The 25,889-nt window shown below is 40.1% G+C and overlaps 1 protein-coding gene across 18 annotated transcripts in view; it reads left to right on the top strand.

Moving 5' to 3' along the window:
• Positions 1 to 25,889, top strand: part of PATJ (PATJ crumbs cell polarity complex component) — a 358,987-nt gene that overhangs the window by 302,706 nt on the left and 30,392 nt on the right. For 15 of the 18 annotated variants that reach the window (XM_027108328.1, XM_027108332.1, XM_027108333.1 and 12 more), the window contains 7 exons: positions 9,194 to 9,277; positions 13,925 to 14,118; positions 16,642 to 16,789; positions 17,897 to 17,983; positions 21,647 to 21,752; positions 22,500 to 22,537; positions 25,629 to 25,751. In XM_027108328.1, the coding sequence (XP_026964129.1) occupies positions 9,194 to 9,277; positions 13,925 to 14,118; positions 16,642 to 16,789; positions 17,897 to 17,983; positions 21,647 to 21,752; positions 22,500 to 22,537; positions 25,629 to 25,751 (780 nt within the window). Of the gene's footprint in view, positions 1 to 9,193; positions 9,278 to 11,375; positions 13,786 to 13,924; positions 14,119 to 16,641; positions 16,790 to 17,896; positions 17,984 to 18,574; positions 18,621 to 21,646; positions 21,753 to 22,499; positions 22,538 to 25,628; positions 25,752 to 25,889 lie in introns of those variants that run through there. The other 3 variants (XM_027108327.1, XM_027108336.1, XM_027108341.1) reach the window with 3 other exon arrangements.

Raw genomic sequence — 25,889 nt, 5'->3', positions numbered from 1 at the left:
GCAGGGGAATTTGCAAATACAGAATCCACAAACAATATGTTTCAACTTGATTGAAACAGAAAAATCAAAATATCTGGGAACAAGACTCTTGTAGTCTGGTTTACATCTTGTTGGCATCTGGATGCTCTGTTGGACTTAGCCCTGAACAGTCCATGACTTGAGAAAAAATAACCTAAAATGTCCTTGTTGCATAATCTTTCTTGAAAAGAAGCAATCAGTTATATTGTAGGATCAGCATTGTAACAGGAAAATTAGAAATTAAAAAAATGGACCAAGACTGGTGTCATTCATCCTTAGAGTTGTGAATTTTGATCGCTCTGACATATATGTGTTCCTTCCTTTATGTGCCACATGTGCCTCTTAAACCTTAGATATATATGTATTGGGAGCCCTCATTAGCAGTTATTTAAAATCTCTTTGGCTGACACTTTGTTTGACATTCCATATATAATCTTATTTCATCCTCAAACTCTAACAGGTAGGATTTCTGAGTTCTGTTTTACAGAGACAGAAACACTGGTTCCGACAGTGTTAACTTAATAGAAATAATAAGTTGTGATAGAAATATCACAAACCTATAAGTGTTAGAGCTAAAATCTGAACACAGGTTTATATGACCATAGCCAGTACCATTCCCACCATGTGTTGCTGCCTTCCATTGTTGACAGGCTGGAAGATTCCTCTGGCTGACTTGATAAAGTCTGTAGTAGATTAAAATTGACCATAGGGCTTCCCTGGTGGCGCAGTGGTTGAGAGTCCGCCTGCTGATGCAGGGGACACGGGTTCGTGCCCCGGTCCGGGAGGATCCCACATGCCGCGGAGTGGCTGGGCCTGTGAGCCATGGCCACTGAGCCTGCGCATCCAGAGCCTGTGCTCCGCAACGGGAGAGGCCACAACAGTGAGAGGCCCGTGTACCGCAAAAAAAAAAAAAAATTGACCATAAATTTTGTGCAGTTTTTTCAGATTCCTCGAATCTGAGCTGACCCATTGACTTGCTTTGACCAATAGTAGTGAAAGTGGCATTGTGTGGCTTCGAGAGGCCTTACAGCTTAGCTCTTGTCCTCTTGAAATACTGCCACCTTGAGAACAAGCCGGGAGTGGTCTCCTGGAGGATGACGTACACCATACGGAGAGAGCACTTGGAGGGAGAGGGACCCAGCCATCCCAGCTGAGGCCCCCGCCAACCTAACTGCAACCTCACAGGAGAGCCCAACTGACACAGCGTAGAGCGCAAGAACTGCCCTGCTGAGGCCAGCCCAGAGTGCCACCCTACAGAATTATGAACAAACAAATGGTTTTAAGCCACTACATTTTGCAGCAAAAGATAACTAATACAGTCCGACCCAGCCCCCATATCTTTCTGATCTCTCTTAGCCTATGAGAGTTGCTATTCTTCTGGTCTGTCATTTGGAAGGAGGTCTTGGGCTTCCCTGGTGGCACGGTGGTTAGGAACCCGCCTGCCAATACAGGGGACACGGGTTCAAGCCCTGGTCTGGGAAGATCCCACATGCTGCGGAGCAACTAAGCCCGTGTGCCACAACTACTGACCCTGTGCTCTAGTGCCTGCGAGCCACAACTACTGAGCCCATGTGCCACACCTGCTGATCCCGCGCACCTAGAGCCCGTGCTCCACAACGAGAGAAGCCACTGAAATGAGAACCTCACACACCGCAACAAAGAGTAGCCCCCGCTCACCACAACTAGAGAAAGCCCATGCAGGAACGAAGACCTAACGCAGCCAAATATAAATAAGTAAAATAAATTTAAAAAAATAATAATAGAAGGAGGTCTTATTCCTAGGCGGGGCCTAAGCATCTGTGTAAAACAGAGGCTTTCTCTGCTTTGCTGTGCACACGGTATGGGTTCATCAAGGTCTAAAGTTTTGGAGCTAGAATGTCTTTAGAAGTCACATAGTTCAGCTCTGTGCTTTACTGATGATGATAAGTATCATGAACAAAGGGGTTCATGCAGAACCCCTTGTAGAATTGGCTACTGCAGAGCTGTCAGAAAATTGAACCCCTCTCACTCCTAGTCCTGGGTCCTTCTTCCACACCCTACTGCCTTTTTTTTTTTTCAAACCACTTTTTGCATCAAAGTGCAAATCACATTCTAATTGAAATATAATGGGGAAGCTAGGTTTTTAAAGATGTGGTCACAAAGGATTTGGGATAGAAAAAAAAAACATATTCTAAGACACTCCATTTATTTATATAAATACAGTTTGGAGCCCTTCAACTTTGCTAAAAGTGAGATATACTTTAGCAGTTGTAACCCACACTTTCTTTTTAAACTGTCTAATGGCAGTAGACATCACAAAGCAGTAACTTAATACATCTGCATGTGTTTTTCAGCGTAGGGTTGAATGTAGTTTTGGTTTGCACATTTTACTTACCCCCACTGTATTATCACCTCTCATTGGTTTGGCTTTCCTGCTGAGAAAGTGGTCTACTGTATAGAAGACATGTCTGTATGATTTCTGAGCAGTGACAGCCATAGAGGGAACTTTATTAAATGACGTTTAAAAGTAGCATTAATCCTGTAAGGCTGCAGATCTGAACCACGGTTTCTTCCACAGGGACAAAAAATACCCATTTTATATATGACATTTTAAATTCTTCTTTTAGTCCTCATAGGTCTTTCTTGTTAGGAGGGATTTTTTTTCCTGTAAAGCAGGAAAACAGGATGTAACACTCTTTGGATCATCAGTAAGTGTGTTTTCCACCTAAATGTGAAATTTAATGGGAAACTTTTATATGGTTAAAATGTCCCTTAGGAGTGGGTGCGCGGGCTTTTATGAGTAGGACAAAAATTGGATTTAATTCCAGAGCAAAATCCAAATTAAGTAAAATGTGCCTTCAAGCAGTAAAATTAAGCCATATATACGTAGTCCTTTATAATAATGTCTATTATACAATTCTTTATCAAAGTTTTGCCCTAAAATGCTTGTTAAAACAATCCACTGAATATCTAGAAATGAAAACTATAAAATCTCCTTCTGTGGAAATAGTTCACCCACACTGCTTATTGGTATCCTTCGGTCCACAGGAGCATCCTTAGTTAATTTTTCTAACACATGGCTTCTTAAAGTGTTATAGGCCTATTGTGACAGCAATAAAATTTCCTTTTGCTGAATGGTTGGTGTGTTTATGAGTTACTTTATCTACTTGTTGGCAGCTTGAACAGTAAAGAAAATGGTGATTGATGGGCTAAAGTGTCTGATGACTCTGACACTGTCTAAGGATACATTACCACGTGTTGTGAAATTCTTTTCCAGCAATTCAGAGTTTAAATCCCCCTGGAGGTGTTTGTGATTTTTGTGGGGCTCCATGATAATTAATCCCTCATACTTGGCCTTTTAAAATTGCTCTCCAAGCTAAAGTAAATCCTCTGGAAATTCAGATGGATTTAATATCCATGTGTGATAGGTATTTTGGTTGTATATCACTTTTACCATCAGAAACTTGTTTTGATTACGGTAAGATTATGACATACTAACCCTGCCAGCTTCCTCTTTCTGGGTCATTTTGATGCCTTTTTCTATCTCCAGCAAATTTCTTGATGATCATTTAGTAAACATTTATTGAGCAGGATACATGAGCAAACACGTATCCTGCTCAGCACCAGGATACAAGGAGGAGTTGGGAACAGTTCCTGTCTGGAAGGGTTCCACTGAGGGCAGGAGGTGGTATAGGAGCTAGATCCATGAACAAGCTATCGTGATACTGTGAGTTCAATAATGCTAAGATATAGTAGTGACCCACAGGACAGGTTGATCCACTCTACCAGGGAAGAGGGTCAAAGAAGGTTTCATAGAAGAGGTGATGCTTACCTGGCTCCAGTAGAATTTCATGAAACAAAGTAGGTAGCAGATAAAAGAAGGCACGACCTTCAAGTATTTGGTGCCCTTAGTACTTTCCAAATATAGATATATAGACTAAGTCTGTAAAAATACACAAGAAACTTAATACTGTATGTTTCTGATTAGGGAAATTGAGTGAAGGACAGGTGCTGGAGAGAAACTTCTCAGTGTATACTGTTTTGAGTCTAATACCATGTGCATATTTTATCTATATCTTAAAATAAATAAATACTTATTCTTTTAGGAATGCGGACATTAAGACAGTGGTTCCTTAAACAATATGATGAATTGGCTAGCCAGCTACTTCTTCCTGGCTCTCTATTTTTTTTTACTTGTCCTTAATTGTGGAATAAAGAAATTTTTTTCAAGTTAAACATGTTTCAGATATAAACTGGTGAGGGAGAAGTTTTTAAGCAGAAGATTTTCCTACATCTCTAAAATCCTGCCTTACCCTTCTGCTTAGGGAAAACCCATTGTTTGAGAAACTCTCCAACTCACTGATCAAATTCTTCTCTGGCTCTAGAGTTGGCAAGTAAAATGAGTAATTTAGAGTTTCTAGGGGACACTATTGGTATTACCTCAGGCGGTAAGTAAACAGACCATCTTACTCAAATTCCTATTGTCCCAGTGAAAGTCACACAACTACCAAGAGGAAATTACTTTTTTATTATATGTCAGTCTTGTTCATCTATAAATGAGTCTGAGGTCTGCCATTAGGAGAAATTAATCTGTTTTCTTGGATTGAACACTTTTTATTTTAAACATCAGTTTATCACTTGTATATAATGTTGTTCTATTTCTGCTCCTGTAGAAAAAAAATCATTCAGTGAATCATATGGGTACACAGAAAGAGGACTGAAAAGGTGAAAGGAAGGAAAGAAGGAGATAAGAATAACAAGTGGAATTAAGGAAGACTTTATATATGGTGGGGAGAGGGCCTCCCCATCATGCTTTGTGTCGTGCAAACCCCTAATCAGGTACCAACACTAGCAGCTGAGACCCATAGATCATCACCCCACCTCTAAAGCCTAAGGCTTCAATTTTTACTTCAACACTTGTCTGTTCACTATCTATAAAATGATCGGCTCATGCCCTCAAGGTTTTTGCTGTGGAGCTGAGGAGACAGTATTTCAACAGAATTGATGCCATATGGAAAATCCCAAGTTTTATTTTGCACTTATCTTTATACAAGTGCAAAATAAAATATTTAAAGCAGATGAGAAGCTTGCAATAGTGATAGGAACACAGGCTTTGGTGTTAAACAGCCCTGAGCTGGAATTTCATCTTTTCTACTTAGTAGCTGCAAAGACCTGGTCAAATCTGACCCTTCTGAACCACCTTTTCCCTAACTGTACACGAGACTAATAACACTGAACTTGCTTAGTTGTTATGAGGACTAAATGGCACCAATGGGCAGTATGTGGCCTCTTTGGCACAGAGATGTTAAATAAGTGAGATGTTATCGCTTCCTTACTATGTGCTGGCATTGTACATGAAGCTTTATGTGTAGATAATATTGTTAGAACCATATAAAGATGGGGCAGCTGAGAGGTTAACAGTCTTCCCATGGCCAGAAGTAGCAGGGCCAGGATTTGGATTGAGAAGTCTGATTCCAGAAGCCTAGCTCATAATCATTTCTCTCTACAGCCCCTGTTCAGCATAAGCCAGCAACCCACCCACAGGGAAATGATTAATCGCTTCTAGAAGAGATGCGTTTTAAAAGAAGTCATTGGTACTGGTAGACAGAGTCACTGAGTTATCCAGGGTGGAGTGTTATTTATTTATTTATTTATATTTTTTAAATGAAAGCTTCTTTCTTTCTTTTCTTTTCTTTTCTTTTCTTTTCTTTTCTTTCTTGCTGTGTTGGGTCTTCATTTCTGTGCGAGGGCTTTCTCCAGTTGCGGCAAGTGGGGGCCACTCTTCATCGCGGTGCGCGGGCCTCTCACTGTCGCGGCCTCTCGACACAACTACCAAGAGGAAATTACTTTCTTATTAGTCTGAGCCTCCAGACACGCAGGCTCAGTAGTTGTGGCTCACAGGCCCAGTTGCTCCGCGGCATTTGGGATCTTCCCAGACCAGGGCTCGAATCCTGGCAGGCAGATTCTCAACCACTGCGCCACCAGGGAAGCCTGAGTGTTATTTAAATACACACAGGTATGAATGTGGGAGGGAGTTGGTGGAGGAGAAGGCACTCAAAACTGTGCCAACGAGCAGCTTTTTTAAAAAAAGATTTATTATTTATTTCTTTATGTAATTCATTTTTGGCTGCATCGGGTCTTAGTTGAAGCACATGGGATCTTCGTTGAGGCGTGCGGGATCTTGCCTTGCGGCGTGCGGGCTCTTCGTTATCGTACGCGAGCTCTTCACTGTGGTGCGGGGGTTTCTCTCTAGTTGTGGCATACAGGTTTTCTCTTCTCTAGTTGTGGTGTGCAGGCTCCAGGGTGTGTGGGCTCTGTAGTTTCTGGCACGTGGGCTCTAGTTGAGGCATGTATGCTCAGTAGTTGTGGCACACAGGCTTAGTTGCCTTGCGGCATGTGGGATCTTAGTTCCCTGACCAGGGATCGAACCAGCGTCCCCTGCATTGTAAGGCGGATTCTTTATCACTGGACCACCAGGGAAGTCCCTAACAAGCAACTTTGCTTGAATAAATAGCTCAAGAGCATTAAAATTAGGAGGATACAATGAGCAGATGAGAATCATGTATATAATCAACTCCAAATTTTTATTTGAAATAGTAAAGGTCAGTCTTTCATCAATGACCCACTATTTCATCTAATCGCAATTTTTTTCAAACCAAGAAAGAAGTAAAATTTTAATATAGCCTTGTCAAATAGATGTCTAAAATATCCCAAACCAGTGTCTATTTTTACTATCCTGTTCTATGCTATGAACTGTATAAGTTTTGAAAAATAAATCTTTTTTTTTTCCCAATTCACTAGCCCACATTTCTAATTTGGTCCCTACCTCGCACCTCTATCACCCCCAGTTAATGCAACTGTCCAGAACCACAGTTTCATAGAGCACTTTGGGCACATGAGGGCACATGGTAAGAAATGTGACCTTCTTCTATTAACAGGTCAGAGTGCCTCACATTTTCTTGTATTTTCACTGATGACTTTAAGAGAAGCCACAACTGTAGTCAAGTAAAAGGAAAGAAAGAAATGGAGTTTTCCATCTAGAAAGACTCATGGACCAAAAGCAGATCATTGGCAGTGAATTCAGCATTTATTTGAGCCTATTAACAGTATATTTATTTTATGTATGATAGTTCATTGAGCACCCAGAAAGTATCTAAGAGTTTTGGATTCAGGCTACTTTTACTGATTAAAAACTCCAGTGGGTCTTTTCCTTCCCTTTGAGTATGAACGAAGAGAAATTTCCCATTTGACTTTTGTAATGTTCCAAGATCAAAGGAGTTTATGCTGAAAATTCAGCTCTGTAAAAGCCATGTGTAGCATAAGTTCAGTCTGACTCTCCCAACTTCAGTGAAAACGGGGCATTTGGCCACCAGGCTTTGAAAACCAGCATTACAGAGGGTGTAACCAGGAGCTTGCATTAATTTCTCCCTGAACTAGCTTCATGAAAATGGCCCTTAGTGTCATCTTGGCAGTGTTGTTGGGATCGCCTGAAGCCACTGACCCAGCAAATTTCCTTGAAATCATTCCCCTGAAACAGTGCAGAGAAACAAACTCTTGGCAGTATAAATGCTCCCTGGGTCTGGAAGTTTCATAAGTCAGAGTTAAAGCAAAGAATGGTCTAAAATCTATTGCTGGTACAGAATCTGAAACGTAAATTGTCTGGATCAAGGAACCCTTCCCGGCTCTTTGCAGCTGCCTCTCTAATTGCTATAATAATAAAGAATGTTTTCAGAACTGTGTGGTGATCAAATGAAAGCATTTATTATTGGGAAGATATTTGGAATCCAGATGGGTCATCTGGTTAAAGACCTCTGATTTTCTTTGGTTGTTTCTCTACTAGAGCATTTGTATAGGAAACTTTTTTTTTGAAAAGTAGGTTTGGTTTGGAGGTCTTTACCTATCTTATATTTTTGCAAGAAATATTTCATTTATTTACTTCAAGTCAATTTAATTCTAATTCTGAGACTCCACGCTTCTGGACTGAGGTGGAATCAACCTCAGTCATTTTGGAGGTCCATTGGCTCTCAGGGTTCTGGTTCTGTCTCAAAGCTCCCCAACACTGGGGCCCCTGTGGTCATTGTCATCAGTCCACCCTGGTAATCACCAAGCCCATGCTTACCCAGGCCTGCATGATCTCTTCACATCCGAAGTCCTGCCGCTTCCAGGCCCCAATGCTTGGGACTCAGGACTTCTTTCAAGGTGGGATCCATTACACCTGTAGGCCACAGCCCTTGACCATTGTCTGCAGGGTCTTGCAACCTGTGTGTGGGCTGGAGGGGCAGGGAATGGAAGGGCACTGGGCAGTGCAGGGCTCAAATCCTCACTTCTCAGGGACCCACAGATCTCTGTTTCTAGTCTCCATTCAAAAGCGCTTTTCCTCTCCAGTGGCCCGCCAAGACACCTAGCATCTCCATTACCACCGTCATTTCAGTGCCCTTCAGTGTTTTTGTTTTTTGTTTTTGCTTTTTTTGCGGTACGCGGGCCTCTCACTGTTGTGGCCTCTCCCGTTGCGGAGCACAGGCTCCGGACGCGCAGGCTCAGCGGCCATGGCTCACGGGCCCAGCCGCTCCGCGGCACGTGGGATCTTCCCGGACCGGGGCACGAACCCGTGTCCCCTGCATCGGCAGGCGGACTCTCAACCACTACGCCACCAGGGAAGCCCCAGAGTCAGGATTTGAAACCACAGTGTCTTACACTTAGGTCTGTGAATGCCCTTTCCCCTACTCCATGCTCTGTCCTCCAGGGCCAGTTCATTCCCCTAAGTTCTTACCTTTCATTGCCCAAGTAATGAGGTCTGACCAGCCCCCTTCATCAGGCCACACTTCTATGCCAAATCCTTGAATACCAATAAATACTTGAAACCATGTTTCAAAATATACCATCAAATGTAAATAAGAATGAGACAGCGTTCACCTCAAGTGTATACGCAGCAGCAGTGTACACAGTTAACAGGAAAACACATGGGGAAGTTTAACTTGAAATATTAGGCAAAACCAGTCCTAAAAGAATGAAATAATAAACTTAGGAAAAATCGATTATACCTCTGAATATACCAAAACTGTGTATTTTGTTTAGGTCAAATAAAATATGGCTTTATTAACAAATAGCAAACTATGGGTTGCTGCCTATGGTTTGGTTGCTGGCTTAAGGAAGCATTTATGGTTGTTAAAAATTAAGAAGGATTTGTTTTTTATAGGATGCTATAGTTATACATGAAGTCTATGAAGAAGGGGCAGCAGCCCGAGATGGAAGACTTTGGGCTGGTGACCAGATATTAGAGGTATGTGATTATGAATTCTATTTTATACCAGCAAATATGGTTCCTTTAGTGACCTTGATCCACAGTTTACCTATTCACTGTCTTCTAGTCAACTATATCCTTATTATTTCTTTCCCAGTGTAACAAAACATGTACTTTATTCTTTTTTTGATGTACATCAAATAACTCATTAGAATCATGACAGATTACCAACCTAAATCTGTCTGTGAAAACTTTCTTTAATTAAAGGGGAAAGTACAACTAAAGGTTCTATAATCAAACGAAACTGTATAATATTGCAATTTGATCTTTTTGCCTCTCCACCTTACTAAATGCCCTTCTAAAAACACATATGTATAGACACACACATAAACATGCAAACCTGATATTTTAAAAGACTTTATTGCAGCTTTAAGTATTATTTTCTTATCCCTAATAAGTATATTTATGTCAAATGGAGGTCCACGCCATGGTACCTTTGTTTCCTAGCTGATGAAAACGTAGACTCTTCTTCCTTTAGGTGGTATATGGTACTTATTAAAAATTGAAATGCTTAACTTGACTCTTTTAAAAGGACTCTCATTTAAGCAAAGGTATTAAAGCCTTTTAAAAAGAGCCAAGGCAGGCAGTGTCTGAACTAGGAAACGGATGAATGGAAAGTCAATGCCAGGCATTCTGGTAGGTGGAACTAAAGAGCTTTTTCAATGGTGTGAAACCTTTAGGCAACATTTATTTCTTTCATTGGATGAATTTAATTGAATAGTTAACATTTTATGGTGGGCATGAGCATTTTTGCTTTGCAGCTTTAATGTAGCACATTATGAATGACATCATAGAATTTTATTTTTCCCTTTGGTGGTTCAAGTCTGCCTCCCAAGATGAAACCAGAGTTATAATTAAAGGTAGAAAACATAGGCAAGAAAGGGTTAAAGGAGAGGCCAGGCTGAGTGCAAATTAAATTCAGGGCAAGTTATAGGGTTTCTCTGCAGGCCTTTACTGTGCTTCATCATTGGATTAGGACATATTCCCAGCACATTCATTAAGGTGCAAGTGTATGAGGTTAGAAAAATAAATGTAACCTCTTTGGGCATGGACTTGACTGTTTTAGCATACAACATCATTTTTTAGTGGTCAGGAGTTTTGAGGGGTTTTTTTTCCTCCCTAGATTTTCTAATTAACTGGTGCTATCATAATTGGCTTTATAGAGGAATAGATTGAGTATTCAGAAGAGTACAGATGCATACATGTCTTGATAGTTAACATAATTTGTAAGCCCACAGATTTTTCTGTAATGGACACGTGGACCTAAATCTAATATGTGCATTTCTTGTTTATGGCAATGTTTGCACAGGTATAAATTCACATAAATTCACAGTATAAATCTTTAAATATGTAGTGTTTATTTTATAGCAGTTATACCTCAATAAAAGAAAAAAAATTTAATTTATCTATCTGTATTGAATAGACCCTCAGCTGTAGCTGCTGTCTTCCATAAAATATATTCATGTATAAGTGAACACTCAGGACAGATAAGCATGAAGAAAGCAAATTTGTTTTAACTGCAAGGAGAATTTGAAAGGTCAACTAAACCATTTCCTGGCATCTGGCCGAATTGTATTACCCAGTGTGGATGGATGGTCTACACTACACTTCTCATTAAAGATAGCCAGACAGGCTCTTCTCTTGCCCCAGACAGGATCTTGTCCACAAAAGCATACTGTGTGTTTAGTTAAGAAATGTAGCTCTCAGGTTGGTCAAGGAACATGTTTCCCTTCTAAGCAGCTTTAGATTCCACATTTGAACTTGTTCCACTTGTGGCTGCTGTGTACAGATGCATAATGAGGCATAGTCAGCCTGGGGCCTGCAGGTTGCCTCGAGAAGAAGACAGACCAGCTTTGGTGATACATTTCGAGACTGTACTTTTTCCGAACAATGGCTTTTCTGCTCATGAGAGTCTGCCTGGTGCAGGCTGGCCTTCCATGGTTTTATACTATCCTCATGTTAAATGAGGACAAGCCAGGTTTTGCTTACAAAGATATAGTCAAATAATTTTTTAGTCTGGTAAGATTTATGATTCTATGATTAACATGGACTGTCTTCTTTCTGGTTCTTTTTTAAGGTTCAGACCCTCCTCTTACCCTACACCTATTCCCGTTATCCCCTTCTATTTTTGTGCAAGTGGGAGAAGAAAGAGTAGAGGGCTAATGCCTGGTTTTCCCTGTGGGGTAAAATAATAAGAACTGCTGCCCTAGTTTGGTTATTCTTTCCTTCCAAAGCAGCACTTCACCCATTTCCCCGAATGCCTGTCCTCGCCAAGGGACATGATATACTCCCATTGACAACTGGGGCTCCCTATGGCCCTTCTCAAATAGGGAACCCTGCTATTACCACTCCTACCCCTCTACAATCAATGTTCTAGATAATGCATCTGGTGCTTATGTAAGGCACTTAAGGTAATACATCACTGCACGATATTCTAGCCACACAGCAATATTTCTCTTACAATTATTGGTACATTTAATGGTGTCTCTTGATAAGCAGAGGAGAAAATGAAAACTGTGAACTTGGAACAGATCACTTTGATCTGAGCAGACATCTTGATGCTGGCATTTAGTGTGAATTGCTTTTGTAATATTAGAGTTCATGACAGTGCTTTTAATTAAAAGCATAATTGTTAGGGCCTTTCAAAGGGTATTTTAGAGGCTTAGAGAATTCACCTTCAATCATGGAGGTAACTTTTTTTCAGTTGAGTAGCAGAAGTGGTCTTGTGTGCCTTCTGTTGGAATACAGGAAAATAATCAGCTCAGGCCACATTTTCTGGAGACATTCTTTCCCCCTTGGTCTGTGGGTTTACCTCACAAACAATGAAAGCGCGTTCGTGGGCCTGAAGTGCATTCGTGCGCCTAAAGTAACAGTGAATGCTGATACTGAGAAAATACAGCCCTGACTGCAGTTACTTCAGTTCCTTTTAAAAATATCAGTTCCTAACTTCTGTCAAGCTTAACTGTATGCCAAGGCCTGTGCCGAATGTACTCCAGGGTTTATTTCATTTAATCTTCACAACACTACATGGATATTATGATTATTGTTATTATTATTATCTCCAATTTGTGGAAGACAGAGTTGAAGCTGGCCTTGAGTAATCTATGTAAGGTTTCACATAGTAAGTTAAAATCAGCACTCAAACCGAATTCCATCTATATCCAAAACCCCTGCTTAAACACTGTTATTCTGGGTGTAGTTAATCTAACTGAGTTCACAGACCCACCAAGATAGACCAGAAAAGAAAGAGCAGCTTGAAAATTAGGCTTTTAAACAATTTCTTGACTCATAGCATCAGCTTTAAATAATAGCTCAAAAGTCACCTTCTCCAAGAAGGGCTCATTCTTCTCTTCTCCCTTCTCTGTAACCATTCTTTATGCATGAGTCCTGAGTCTTTGGAACGTTAGAACTGGAAGAGCCTTAGACCAGCCCCTCATTGTACAGATGAAGGAATGGAGGTCCAGAGGTAGGCTTGACCTGCCCAGGACACCCAGGGATGGACCAAAACACAGACTGAAACCAACATCTTGAGAGAACTCTGTCATCCACCTGGCCATGGCCTAGGCCCATCCTTCCCTTGGTTTGGCTCTTTTCCTAGCTGGGAACTTGGAGAAGTGACCCATGATTCCCTTCATTTGAGCCTAGGCTACTCTGCCTCTTAATTTTCCCCTTGTGTCATTGAGTTACCAATATAAATACTTGATTTTTGCTGTGTCAGGGAGCTCCAAAAACCCATTCTAAGAATAAGATGAGGCAGCATGGTATAGAGACTAAGGGTGGAAAGATAATCTGGGTTCAAATTGTGGCTCCTCCATGTACTAGCTTTGTAACCTTGGTCAAGTCACTTAACCTCTCCATGCTTCAGTTTCCTCATCTGTAAAATGGTAATAGTATCAGACAGTTAGTGTAAGATTGAATGAGGAAATTCTCATAAAGGGCTAATACACAAGCATTTATTAAGTAAATAAATAAGTTGGCTATGATTTTGCCATTTAACAGACAAGGAAATGGAAGCTCACAGAGTTTACATGACCTGCCCAAATTCACATGATTTTCTAGAAGCGGGACCATGGTTTTACTCAGTGCTGCTTCCAGTATAGTCTGCTGTCTAATGCATGGTCCTGTCTATGCTCACTCAGATACAGATTCAGATGAGTGGACTTCAGGGAGTCTTTGACGCTGTCAGAAATACCAGTCCCTCATTTCCTTCTGGCCTGTTCTGAAGTAGTCACGATGTTAGCAATTAAGAGTGAGGATGTCAAATTCAATCAGCAAACTGAGTCCAAGAAATGCTGACCAAATACTAATGTTTATTTCCCCTTTGACCTCAATTAAATGAGCCAAGTAGTCCCTGCTGTCTCATGTTGAGTTCACAGTAAAGTTCACAGCCACCTAAAATTGCATTATCATGCGTACTAACCCACCCTCTATGCTTATTTGGGGTGGAGGTGTGTAAGGATCACGGCCTTTGTATCTGAAGCAGCTATGACTGCTAGTGGTCACTCCCTGTGTGCTTTGGGAATGGCTGGACATTTCTGGAGGGTTTTCACTGGTTGGGTCAAGGAGCTCCCCCAGACAGAGAGGCCTCTGCTGTCAGCAGCGCATCTTGGATGCCCGTCATTCCAGGTTAATGGGATTGACCTGCGGAGCGCCAGCCACGAAGAAGCCATCACGGCCCTGAGGCAGACCCCCCAGAAGGTGCGATTGGTGGTGTATAGAGACGAGGCGTACTACAGGGATGAGGAGAACTTGGAGGTTTTCCCCGTGGATCTGCAGAAGAAGGCTGGCCGAGGCCTGGGCCTGAGCATCGTTGGGAAGCGGTAAGGAAATGCTGTGAAGGTCAGGATTGATTGGCCTCCTTCCTTCAGAGTTTTAGGGGCTAAAGCCTATAAACACTGAAAGATAAAGCTTAGTATAAACTAATGATATGATTTCTAAGATTAACATTTTTATGAATACTTGAACGAGATAGGTCATGTTTCTGAGCAAACCCAAAAATGTGTCATATACAGATAGAACTCTAAGCCCAGTCGACCCAGACTGTTCAGACTTTTATCCCCATGGAGAGTAAGAATAGAGTTTCTAAGGTTCTTTCAACTTGAAGTCACTTAGATCTGAGGCTTGCAGGGGTTAATTAAAGCAACCGTACCCAAGAAACAGCTGATATCAAGAAAGAGATTTATATATACAATGTTGGGTTAGGAAAATTGCTTTGCCATAGAGTACCATGTTAATTTCGTACTCTCTTAAACTAGTTGGGTAGTTCCTGAGACTAGCTGAGTTGACATCGTCGACAGATTCTTCATGACTACAGTTTTCTATTAGGACAGATGTCCCCAAAATAATAGCTTGCAGCAAAAATGTAGGTAGATCCTCGTGGCTAGGCTACTCTTTTGAGATCTTTGCTGCTTACCCGTGTGATAGGAATTGCAGTAATTACTCCAGAATAATATTAACAGGTTGGAGAAGTAAGTAAGATTTTGAAACTGCAATTCTAGCTTCCACAGTTTACTGGCTTTAGATATCTAGTGTGTATTTATTCCAGCAGGGCTGCAGGATTTTCATGTGATACCCCAATATAGCCTTAAATGGCATCAAACATATTCTTAGGAAGAATTGAAGTTGGTTTTACATATGTTGTGTCACGTGCCCTCACAGACCTCTGATGACTAGCCTAGTGGTTTTTTCCAGCAGTCCAAGCTGTTACTAAGATACTAGCTACCATTTTTGAGCACTGATTTTTGCGCCACGTACTGTGCTCTCATGATCTCTTTTTTACTTCAGCACCATAAAACCGTCAATTTGGAAATGCATTATGAAACAAAGGAGCTGAGACTCATATTTCTAAGCAAACTCAGTGGACATCTGGGTACAGAGCAACTGACAGAGCCCATGTTGAAGTTTCCTTTCTTGCTGTGATGCATACACGTGCCTGGAGAGATTCCATTTAGAGTAATGGTTTTTCCTTTATTGTCTCGTAGTGGATTGATGAAATAATCTTCATACAATACCAGCATTCTAGATTGAGTTTGTAAGGAACATTTACATTCCTCAGCACAAAAGGTTTCATTATAAAAGATAAGATGTAGGGACTTCCCTGGTGGTACAGTGGTTAAGAATCTGCCTGCTAATGCAGGGAACACAGGTTCTAAGCCCTGGTCCAGGAAGATCCCACATGCTGCGGCCCGTGCGCCACAACTTCTGAGCCCGCATGCCACAACTACTGAAGCCTGTGTGCCCAGAACCCGAGCTCCACAACAAGAGAAGCCACTGCAGTGAGAAGCCCATGCACCGCAACGAAGAGTAGCCCCTGCTCACCGCAACTAGAGAAAGCCCACGCGCAGCAAGGAAGACCCAAAGCGGCCAAAAATAATAAATAAATAAAGTAAAAAAACAAAAACCCATCTGAGCTAGAATGAGTTCATCTTTAAAAAACAAAAAAAAGATAAGATGTGTAAGCTCTCAAAATTCACAATTCTTTGCCTAGCAGTTCCACGACTAGGAATTTATCCTAACCATATGCTTGTAGATATGTTATTCACTGCACATAGTTTGCAGTAGCTAAAGAATGGAAATAACCTACTGATCTATGTCCACCAATAGTTTACTAATAAATGAAATTAAGGAACATTCATAGAATAGTATGTAGCCATAGAAAGAAAACATTGAGGAAGCTCCAAGTGCTAATAAAGACCAGTTGCTAAGGTATTAAGTGAAAAAAGCAAAGTTAAAGAAAACAAAACTGGAGGGAAAAAAGGAGTGTATGTGCATGTATATCCATTTACAAGCGTGTGTACTATACCCACATGCATTTGCTTACGAATACACAGAATGTCTCTTGGAGATACCCAAGAAATGAGTAACATTGGTTACCTCTGAGAGGGAAACTTGTGGACAGATGAACAGAGGTGAGAGGTGAACTTCCCCCCCACCCCTTTTTAACCTCTTGAATTTTGAGACATTTATTTGTTCATCAAATAAATAAACATAATTAAAACCTTAAAGTAATGAAGGCAGGGAAAGAGAGGGAGAGTGAGAAAGAGACTAGAAATAGATCATATGATAATAATTGAGCTGATCTCTAAGGAAATAACCTGTACATTTTAATAATACTTACTTCTACTTTTTAAAGTGTATTTCCATTTTATTTCACTAAAATTATCCTCTTGCAGAAATTATGCCCTTGGGCCAATGAAAGTGAATATTACGGGCAGCGTAAATAGGTATAAGCTATTTAAAGGGCAAGCACTCTGAGGTTTATCGTTTGGGAAGAATATCAGTAGTCTCAGATTTAATATAGAAATATTAGGTTGTGCCACTACACTGCTTTATGGTGTTCACAGAAATGGAAGTGGAGTGTTTATTTCTGACATCGTGAAAGGTGGAGCTGCAGACCTTGATGGGAGATTGATTCAGGGAGACCAGATCTTATCTGTGAATGGGGAGGACATGAGAAGTGCCTCCCAGGAAACAGTGGCCACTATCCTCAAGGTGAGTCCCTAGCTGCTTTCTGTGTAGCTGGTATAACTCAAGTCCACCGGGAACGGTTCTAATCTGGCTTGTTTATAAAATGTGTTGAATTTTATGCTGATTCTAATTTTTTACTAGAGACCTAATACCTGATTATTTTAACCAATCAGGAATAGCCCTAAAAGAAAGCTATTATACTGACTAACAGGATTGAAGGGAACCCTATTTGGGGATTTAAGCTAGTTTTTCATACTTGTGAGAATTCCAAGTATCCTCAATTGTCCTCTAAATGCATTTGATGGGACAGATTCTCCTGGAGTCACAAAATGTATCCTCCTCCCTCTTGGGCTATATTAACATGAATTCATCAAATCCAGCATTTATGGCTTGAAGAAACATTAAAGATTGTTAAAGACCAAGTCCTTCATCTCACAGTGAAGTCTGAGAAAGTAGAAGGGCGTGCCCAAGATCTCAGAGCTGCACTTGAGGGGTTTTCCTGCCACCCAAACCGTCTCTCACTGAAGTTGCCGGGAGGCTAAGGCTCAAGGTTCCCTTCCAAGTGTCTTTGCCACATGGACCCTACCTCCCTTGAAAGAAACTGGTTAATAAAAATCCTTGTAAATTGCCATTCAACTATAACCAGGTGTATCTTATTCTGTTTCACAAATACTGTAGCTGTAGGAGCTTTTGCAAAGATAAATGAATTTTGTTTTAAAATCCTGCTTTCCTAAAATAGTCAACTATCAGTTACTACTCAACAGAGGAATTGTATTAGATTACCTCTGTGTTTGATTTTTCTGTCCTCCTTTTCACCACTTTTTCTTAATCATTTCACTGCTCGCAAATACTTTCATCAGAAGGGAAAAGGAAGAGAAAGGAGGTGAATTGAAATGTAATCCTTTTAACGTGTTTAAAGAAGTCGCAAAATCATGAGATGAATAGCACTGAGCTGACACATTTTTGTGACCTTGTGTGATTTTTTTGATCACTGAATTTCCTTTCTACCTGCAGCCTTCATCAGCCATTTACAGCTCTTGGCTGTAGAGAGATGAGTGGAGGCACTGCCGTGAGAATTTAGAACACAAATCCTACTGTTTTTCACCTCTGTTCTTTTCTTGTCTTCCCAAGTGTGCACAGGGGCTTGTGCAGCTAGAGATTGGAAGACTCCGAGCTGGTTCCTGGACCTCCTCGAGGAAGACATCACAGAACAGTCAGGTTGTTGATGGTTTCCCGTTAGACTGGCTCACCTGTCCCAATTGGGAGAAAGTTCCCCATTTCATAAATGATTGTTTGGAAACAATGTGTAATATACAGCATATTCACAACACCAAGTTTGGTGTACTTCAATGTGTTTGAAATAAAAAGTGAAAGGTGGGGTGGGAATTCATTAATCCCTAGATTTTTCTCTCCTTTATTGCCTGCAAATGTTTTCTTAGAACCCCTTTTCTCTCCCACTATTAGTTCTGTATTACCTAGGCATTGCATGTACACAGCTGTGTTTATTTAAAAAAGAAAGACGTAACATCTGGTGGCAATTTGACCCTCATTAGCACAACATTGTTCTATTCATTCAATTAAATATTGCTATAAAGTTAACTTGTGAATAGCCACTCACACATGCTGAGAGCAATTAATGGTATATTCCTGGGAGAGCAAAGTGGGGGGTTGTTTCTCCTGTGAGAGGGAGGCCTTAGTGGGTGATATTTTGTGGGTTAGCAAACATCTCATGTTTATTTGCAAGGCTGAGGTAAGTGCCACTTTTTTTCAATGAAGTATATTTCACTGTATTTTTTTTTTTCATTGTAGTGGCTGACGAAATCAAGACAGTAGAGGATATGTTAAGTCCCATTTGGTACATAATGAAACTATAGAAACTTACATGGGACCCCCAATCCCTTTTGTGGGTTATTAGATGGGCCTTTGTCTGAGGTTAAAAGCATGACTTTTGGTCTCCTTCCTAATTTCCTTAAAGCCACTCCAAGGCCTTTGTTTAGATGATGTTCTGATTTTATGGTTAGCACACAGGTGCTTCTGGAATTAAGTTAGCTGCCTCTTTTGCCTCATTGGTGTTAGAAAATGAGTAAAGAAAAAACAACATTGTTCAGATAGGTTCACAGATTAGCTGGCTTCTTTTAGATAATCATCAGAACAATCAAACCCAATAAACATCATGTTAGGTTTGGCACTTTTTTTTTTTTTGCATTTCTGGTCTATGTAATGGGCAGCAAATATCATGTGTACTAAGAGACAGTGGTGCATTAGGATTCTAGAGGTCAATAGTTGGTGAGGACTCTGACCAGGCTTGTATCAAAAGTGGGAACTTGAGATGCAAAATAGTTGTCTTGGCTTCTTCCTTAATGGACGATTCAACTTGAGTGATTTCATTGAAGCCCTATTGTACATAGGGTTTAGAATGCAGAATGAACAATACTGGAGATGAAATTTTTCTTCCTGGAGAGTATGGGAGGGCAACACAGAAGGGGTTCAATTGGGTCTCACTCCAAAAGGAGTTTGATAGATTGAAAAGAGAGAAAAGGTATCCCAGGGCTTCCCTGGTGGCGCAGTGGTTGAGAGTCCGCCTGCCGATGCAGGGGACACAGGTTCGTGCCCCAGTCCGGGAAGATCCCACATGCCGCGGAGCGGCTGGGACCGTGAGCCATGGCCGCTGAGCCTGCATGTCCGGAGACTGTGCTCCGCAACGGGAGAGGCCACAACAGTGAGAGGCCTGCTTACCACAAAAAAAAAAAAAAAAAAAAAGGTATTCCAGACAGAGGGTGTAGCATAGGCAAAGGCACAAAGGGGTTATAAGGAATTCCAGTGTTTTAAGAAAATTTTGGACTGACAGGTGAGGTGGTAGGTAGAACTGGATTTCTGTCCTTGAGGAATGTATATGTGCATCTTAGTGATGAATAAAGTTTACACTCAGGTTAAATACAAAACTAACAAATTTAGAGGCTCTATTATTAAAGGTCAAAAACCTGCCATGACCATTTATCTGTTATGTAAATGTGAGCTGTCATATTTCAGAAACCTGGAACGAAGTATCAAATACTTTTCTTTAACCTCTTTGCACAGAATTTTTATTTCAGAGGGTAGCAGTTTAATTCAATTTTAAGCAAAGCAGAAAATATATTTTATCCTTACTTTGTCCTTAAAATTATGACCTAGATGATATGAAAGTCTGTACTGATATGTAGCTAATGGGAAGAAGGCTTGTAGCAGACTGTAAAAGAAGTGTCCTCCATCTTCAAGAATTGAATATCAGCCCATGACCCAGATGGAGAAAAAGAGGAACCCATTCCCAGACATTTCCCCTCCAAACCTTTTTAAAGCAGTCAGGACTCTCTAGGGGCACGGATTTCCTTCTGGGCAATTATAAGATAGGGAGACAGATGCCTCCTTTTGAAGGTCTAGGAGAATTTTAACTCGTTGACTTGGCCTAGAGAAAGTGGGTTCATTAAGAGAGATCTTCTAGCCATGGGGCTACCAAGCCTCTTTTTTAAAAAAGTGTTTTCCTACCAACCAGGAAAGAGTATCTTTACTCTGCAGAGGAAAATGTATAATGGTAAAAACACTTGAGAAATCTTTTCCTCAGATGACTGAGGGAGTACCTCCAGGCAAAGTTCATATTTCTAAAGGCCTTGACAAACACAATGTTCTGAGATTTTGTTTAGGCAAAGGTTATAATATGCTATACTTCCTCATTTCTGAGTAGTTATCTATTATAGCACCATTGATTTAAATCATATCCTTTCAGGAAAAATATAAAAACACTCCTTTATATATATATATATATATATATATATATATATATATATATCTCCACTGTAAAGTGCACTGATGTCTGTAACTTACTCTGAAATGAATTTTTTTTAAAGGCAAACTGAGTGATGAATAGATATGTAACAAAAAAAATAGTAAAATATTAATTGTGGAATCTAGGTGGTGTGTCTACTATATCATTCAACTTTTCTGTATATTTGACATTTTTCATATTTAAGGAATGTTAAAATATTAAACAACTTTCATCATACTAAGGAAATGGATCAAATTATAATTTTTCAGGTAATAATTATGGTCTTAGGTTTACCTCAAAATTTTGAGGCAGTTAAAACGTAACCGTGAGAATTCGGTAGAGAAAATTCTTTATTCATTAGTGGTGTCATTGTTTTCTGCATTGGAAAGATCCTTCACTGTGCATATGATTTTCATTGCATATGATTTTCATTGAATAGCCACTAGCCAAACATGACTATACGTTATCTAAATTTATTTAAATAAACGTTAGATTTATTTTAAAACGATAGTAATGGAGGTATAGCAGATTGAGCTGAATTATTACCAACTCTAGGAAAATCTTTGAGGAAAAAAAATTTTAATATTCCTAAACTAATATATTCCCCTGATATTTACTGCTTTTTCTTACAGTTCAGGGTTCTTTCTATTTGATGAAGTTCCTATAAATCTAGATTTTATTATATTTGTTTTAGCAAAATAGATCAGTAATTTAGATAAAAAGAAAATAAATTTTGCCTGTAGTCCCAAATGACACTTAGTGGCATTAACTGATCATATGTAAACACTGTAACAGGCTAGGAAAATGTTTCTGATTTCATGTGGAGCACAAAAAGCTTAAATTACTGCACGTTTTCTACCTTGATGATTGAAACTACATATAAAAGCACATACAACGGAGAAAGCAGTGGAGCAAATGTTAAATGGGATTGTTTAGGGTGATAGAGAGGGAGTGTGAGTAATTTTTGTTTTCTTTTCTGGCCTCCACAGAATTTTCTATTACATGGTTATGGTTACTTCAGTAAGTAAAATAGTAATAATAAATATGAATTTCTAAGACTGACCACTGAGTTTGCTTTTCAGCAGAGTCAGCACAGCAGCCTTCATCCTTCCCTTGCTCCTGTTATCACCAGCCTGCAAAACCTGGTCGGCGCAAAAAGAGCTTTGGATCCTTCCCCACAAAACTCAGGTATTACTTGAGACACACCCTCAGCAAAACGATCCTGTTACCCAATTTAAAAAACTTTTTTTTAAAATTTTTATTGGAGTATAGTTGATTTACAATGTTGTGTTAGTTTCAGGTGTACAGCAAAAATATTTTTAAGTCTTTGAACGTGGCCACATAAGCCCCAAGCTTTCTGAAAGGCCTGTTCTAAAGGAAGGAAAGCCATAGAGATTCGTTTTTGGAATATGCCTTTAACTTTACACATGAAAAAGAGAAAAGCAGAAATCTAAAGTACTTCATAAAGTAAAACCATTTCCAGAGAGAAAATTTTAAAATGACAGGTCCCTCGAGGAAGGTCAGAAGTGCATATCCCGTCATGGGTGGGGTGGGGAAGGCATCTTTTTAAGCCTTTCCTTGGGTAAGGTTATCATTGATTAAGGTGGAAAAATGTTCAGTGAAACAAAAATGGCTCACCCTCCAAGCCATTTAATCACCGTATTCCAGGCAGCGGCTGCTACAGGCCATCAGCTTTTGTCAGACCAAATGATTATGGCCACATCTATCTCAAACAGAGAGGACTTGTTTAAAATAGAGGACATAGCCCCTGATTGATGGTCACCAGTTTGGATTTTGAGAAAGGGTATAATGCCTGCTTGCCTCAGTATTCCCTCCTGAAAGACCTAGCAAATGATACCATTTTCATGGGACAATATTATATCCTAAATATATTGTCTCTTACTTTTAAAAAGTTAATTTGTTGTTTCTTCATAGGCACAGATGTGGGACTAAGGACCATTGAGATAATCAGGGTAAGTCAGTTATTTTGCTTTTTTTCTAATTTGTGTTGCATAATATGTACATCTTTCCCTCAATACAATATATTGGATTGTTAGTGTGTTCTTTTAAGTTACTGAAGGCAATATATGGTCTATGTAATGCAAGCAGTCTTAGGAAAATATAGTAAAGCACATACATGACCACTGTGAACTTTTTGGGGCACCACATTCACTTCATTTTGTGCACTGTGTTTAAGTTTTAAAAAACAAAAAATGGTATCACATTAGACATACTCTTGTAGCTTGTCTTTTTTACTTTAAAGCATGGACTTTTAGCCGTGTGAATAACTATTTTTTGACAGCAGATGGTATGATTTTTGTCAGTTACATAGTATTCCATTGTATGAATGTGCTGTAATTTTTCTTAACCAATGTCCTCTTATTAAACAATTAGCATATTTCTCAACTTTCGCCATCTTTTATAGCAAAATGTCTTTGTATTTTCTTTTTGGCTCATATCATGGGTGATTTCTTTAGGATTAATTCTTAGAAATGAATTGTTGAGTCAAAATCCACACTTGTTTAAAGGCTTTTATATATAATGCCAAATTGCCCTCCTGAGAAGATTGTGCAAAATGCATTTCATTTCATAAAGTTGTCAAATCCTGATTTTCAGACTCCTGATAATCCTGTGCGATTTTTCAGACTCCTGTGTGATATCCAGAATATTGGCAAGCAGTTTTATTTTCCTTATTCTTACCATTAAATTTGGGATTCAAGCAATAGTGAAAAAAATTATGACCTTGTTGTAATCATGGATCAACTTCAGTAAAGTGATATCCAGCTTAACTTAGTTCTCTGGACTCAATTATAGCTGTGTTTAAAGACACTGTACCATTTATTAGCTCTATGACCTTTGTCAAGTTACTTAACTTCAATTTGCTTATCTGTAGATTGGGGGTGATAACCCTTGCCTCCCAAGGTAAATCTTGTTGTGTGGATTAAATGAGGTGTAATGCATACAGTATACTTAGCATAGTACCTAGTTCATCATGAATGTCCAGGAATACATTATTATTAACTACAGCTTTGACTAAATCTGCCTTATTTGTTCCCAGTATCTTTCCACCAGCGTGGCAACTCAAATGTTCCTCGTATGGGGAAGTTAAATGTACCAACATGTGCATAATTATGGATAAACTAAGGAAACATCACAATGGATTTGAACAAAGCCAAATTATTCCATAAATTTCTCCTCATTCCAAGATTTATAACATATCATTTTATGTTTCCTTAGTCATTTCAGCTGCTTGTTTTTACAGGCTTTTATAAAAAGGCCTGCTCCTACCCACCCTGTTCTCCCACATACGGTCCGAGCAGAAACTTCATAATGAAACGCATCTTACCATTTGCATGTAGGGTTTTACTATTGATGCATTCAGAAAATAGAAGCTAGACACAAACACTTTGGAAAACAGAATATTAAAGTTGCTGTCATTTTGTTCTTTTTCCTTTGTCCAACTTTATCGAGGTGAAATTGAAACACACTAACCTGTGTATATTTTTAAGTGATCAGGTAAAACTGCAGAAGCCTTGCAACCCTGTAGGTCCCTTTTCTGCAACCACTCCTCTAACATTTGTGTCATTGTTGTCATATGTTTACATCTACATAACTTGAGAACCCCACCAGACAATGGTATCATCTTGGCTTTAAACTGTCCTGCATATTTGAAAAAACTTAACAAGAAATTGATCGCATTTTACTGGTTCTTTGCATGTTGAGTAACTTAGGGGTTTTTCCCAGCCCTGGTGAATGTTATTGCTGTGTAGACTCTGAAGAATGCTGGTGTTTATGTTTTAGCAGGCATCCACCCAGTTAGGCTCAGACTGAAAGTTATGTCACCTTTTGTAAGTGGTAGTTCAAAACTCAGTTCAGTTCCCGAGTGTGGGTCTGTCCCTCATATGCGTGGCTTAGACTGAACCTGAGAATTCTGTGGATGCACTCACAGAGGGACAGGATCCCCTTATCTGACTCTCTCTACTCTAGCTTTCTTCCTTCATTCTCCAGCCATCAGGGCTCCTTTTCCTGGTTCCTCTGACCAGAAAGGTGGGAGTTAACATCAAAGTTTTAGCAGTTTGCCCCACCTTTACAGCTCCTTGACTGGGTCTTGTCTTCAGGACAAAGCTGCCAGGAAAACAACGGGGAGATACACCCTCTGCTGTCGTTTCTCCAAGTTTTGGCTCTCCACCACAATTTCTTTGAGTTTCTTTACTTTTCGGAAGTCTTAGGTAGTTGTACTTTAAATTTTGACAAGAGGTCTTCATTTTCATCAGTAGAAGAAAGATGCTATAGAGTGTGCATGCCACCGTGCTGAAACTGGAACTTGTCACTTATTCTTTTAGTGATTTTTAAAATGTTAACCCTGGGATATAAATGTGGGGGAAACCTGCACAAAGGCCAGAATCTCTTCACCAGGGCTGGAGTGAACAAGCGGCCTCATCTCAATCTCAGAGAACATTTTTGGTCACATGTTACTTCTCTCTCCAAACTCTGTACTCACTACAGTGGGTGTCTTCAAAGATCCTTTGTTCTAGCATAGTCCTGCAGCTCTTTCAGAGCCAAGTGTGTTTGTTCACACCCAGAAGAGCATGAGATGTGCAGTAATTTAATTGTAAACACCATATGAGGACATACTTGCCAAGTTCTGCATCAAAATTGGCCACTAAACTGAGCAGTAGCATAGGGTTGTCTTTCTTTGTTTTTTTTGTTTTTACTCCTCCTGTTGCCTTTTACTGAGCCCTTTCTGTGGGCCAGGACTGCACTATATCACCTCATTTAATCCTCAGATCAACACTGTGAGGTAGGTGGTTTTCTTCCCACTTTATGCATAGGGATGGAAGCTCTAAGACGTTAAGGAACTTCTTTAGCACCCCCAGCTAATTAAGTACTCCAGCTAATTAAGAGCTGAGACACTGGTCTTTCTGACTTCAGAGGCGCTATGGTTAACTCCTGTGGTACCGTAGCCTCCTGCATCAGGAGGGATTTTATTCAACAGCTATCTGGGGACAGTCAGGTTGTGGCTCTTTGTTAAACATATAAGCCTTGTTTTCCTTTGTTTTTTAGGAGCTCAGCGATGCCCTTGGAATCAGTATTGCTGGAGGAAAAGGAAGTCCCTTAGGAGATATCCCAATATTTATTGCCATGATTCAGGCCAGCGGTGTGGCCGCACGTACACAGAAGCTTAAAGTAAACAAAGGGGATGGTGAAGTGCTCTCAGCATGTGATGCGGTGGGTGGGAGAGGATGAGGCAGCCAGGGGCGCTGTGCTTAAAACTGGAATTCCAGCAGCTATCAGAGACCCACACTGAGGGCAAAATGCATTGGA

The sequence above is a fragment of the Aethalodelphis obliquidens genome, unplaced genomic scaffold (assembly GCF_003676395.1).
Source record: "Aethalodelphis obliquidens isolate GAN/ISIS:26980383/991018 unplaced genomic scaffold, ASM367639v1 scaffold9, whole genome shotgun sequence".
NCBI classification, from domain to species: domain Eukaryota; kingdom Metazoa; phylum Chordata; class Mammalia; order Artiodactyla; family Delphinidae; genus Aethalodelphis; species Aethalodelphis obliquidens.
Note: the sequence above shows the minus strand (reverse complement) of the source record. Positions and strands in the feature narration are given on the sequence as shown.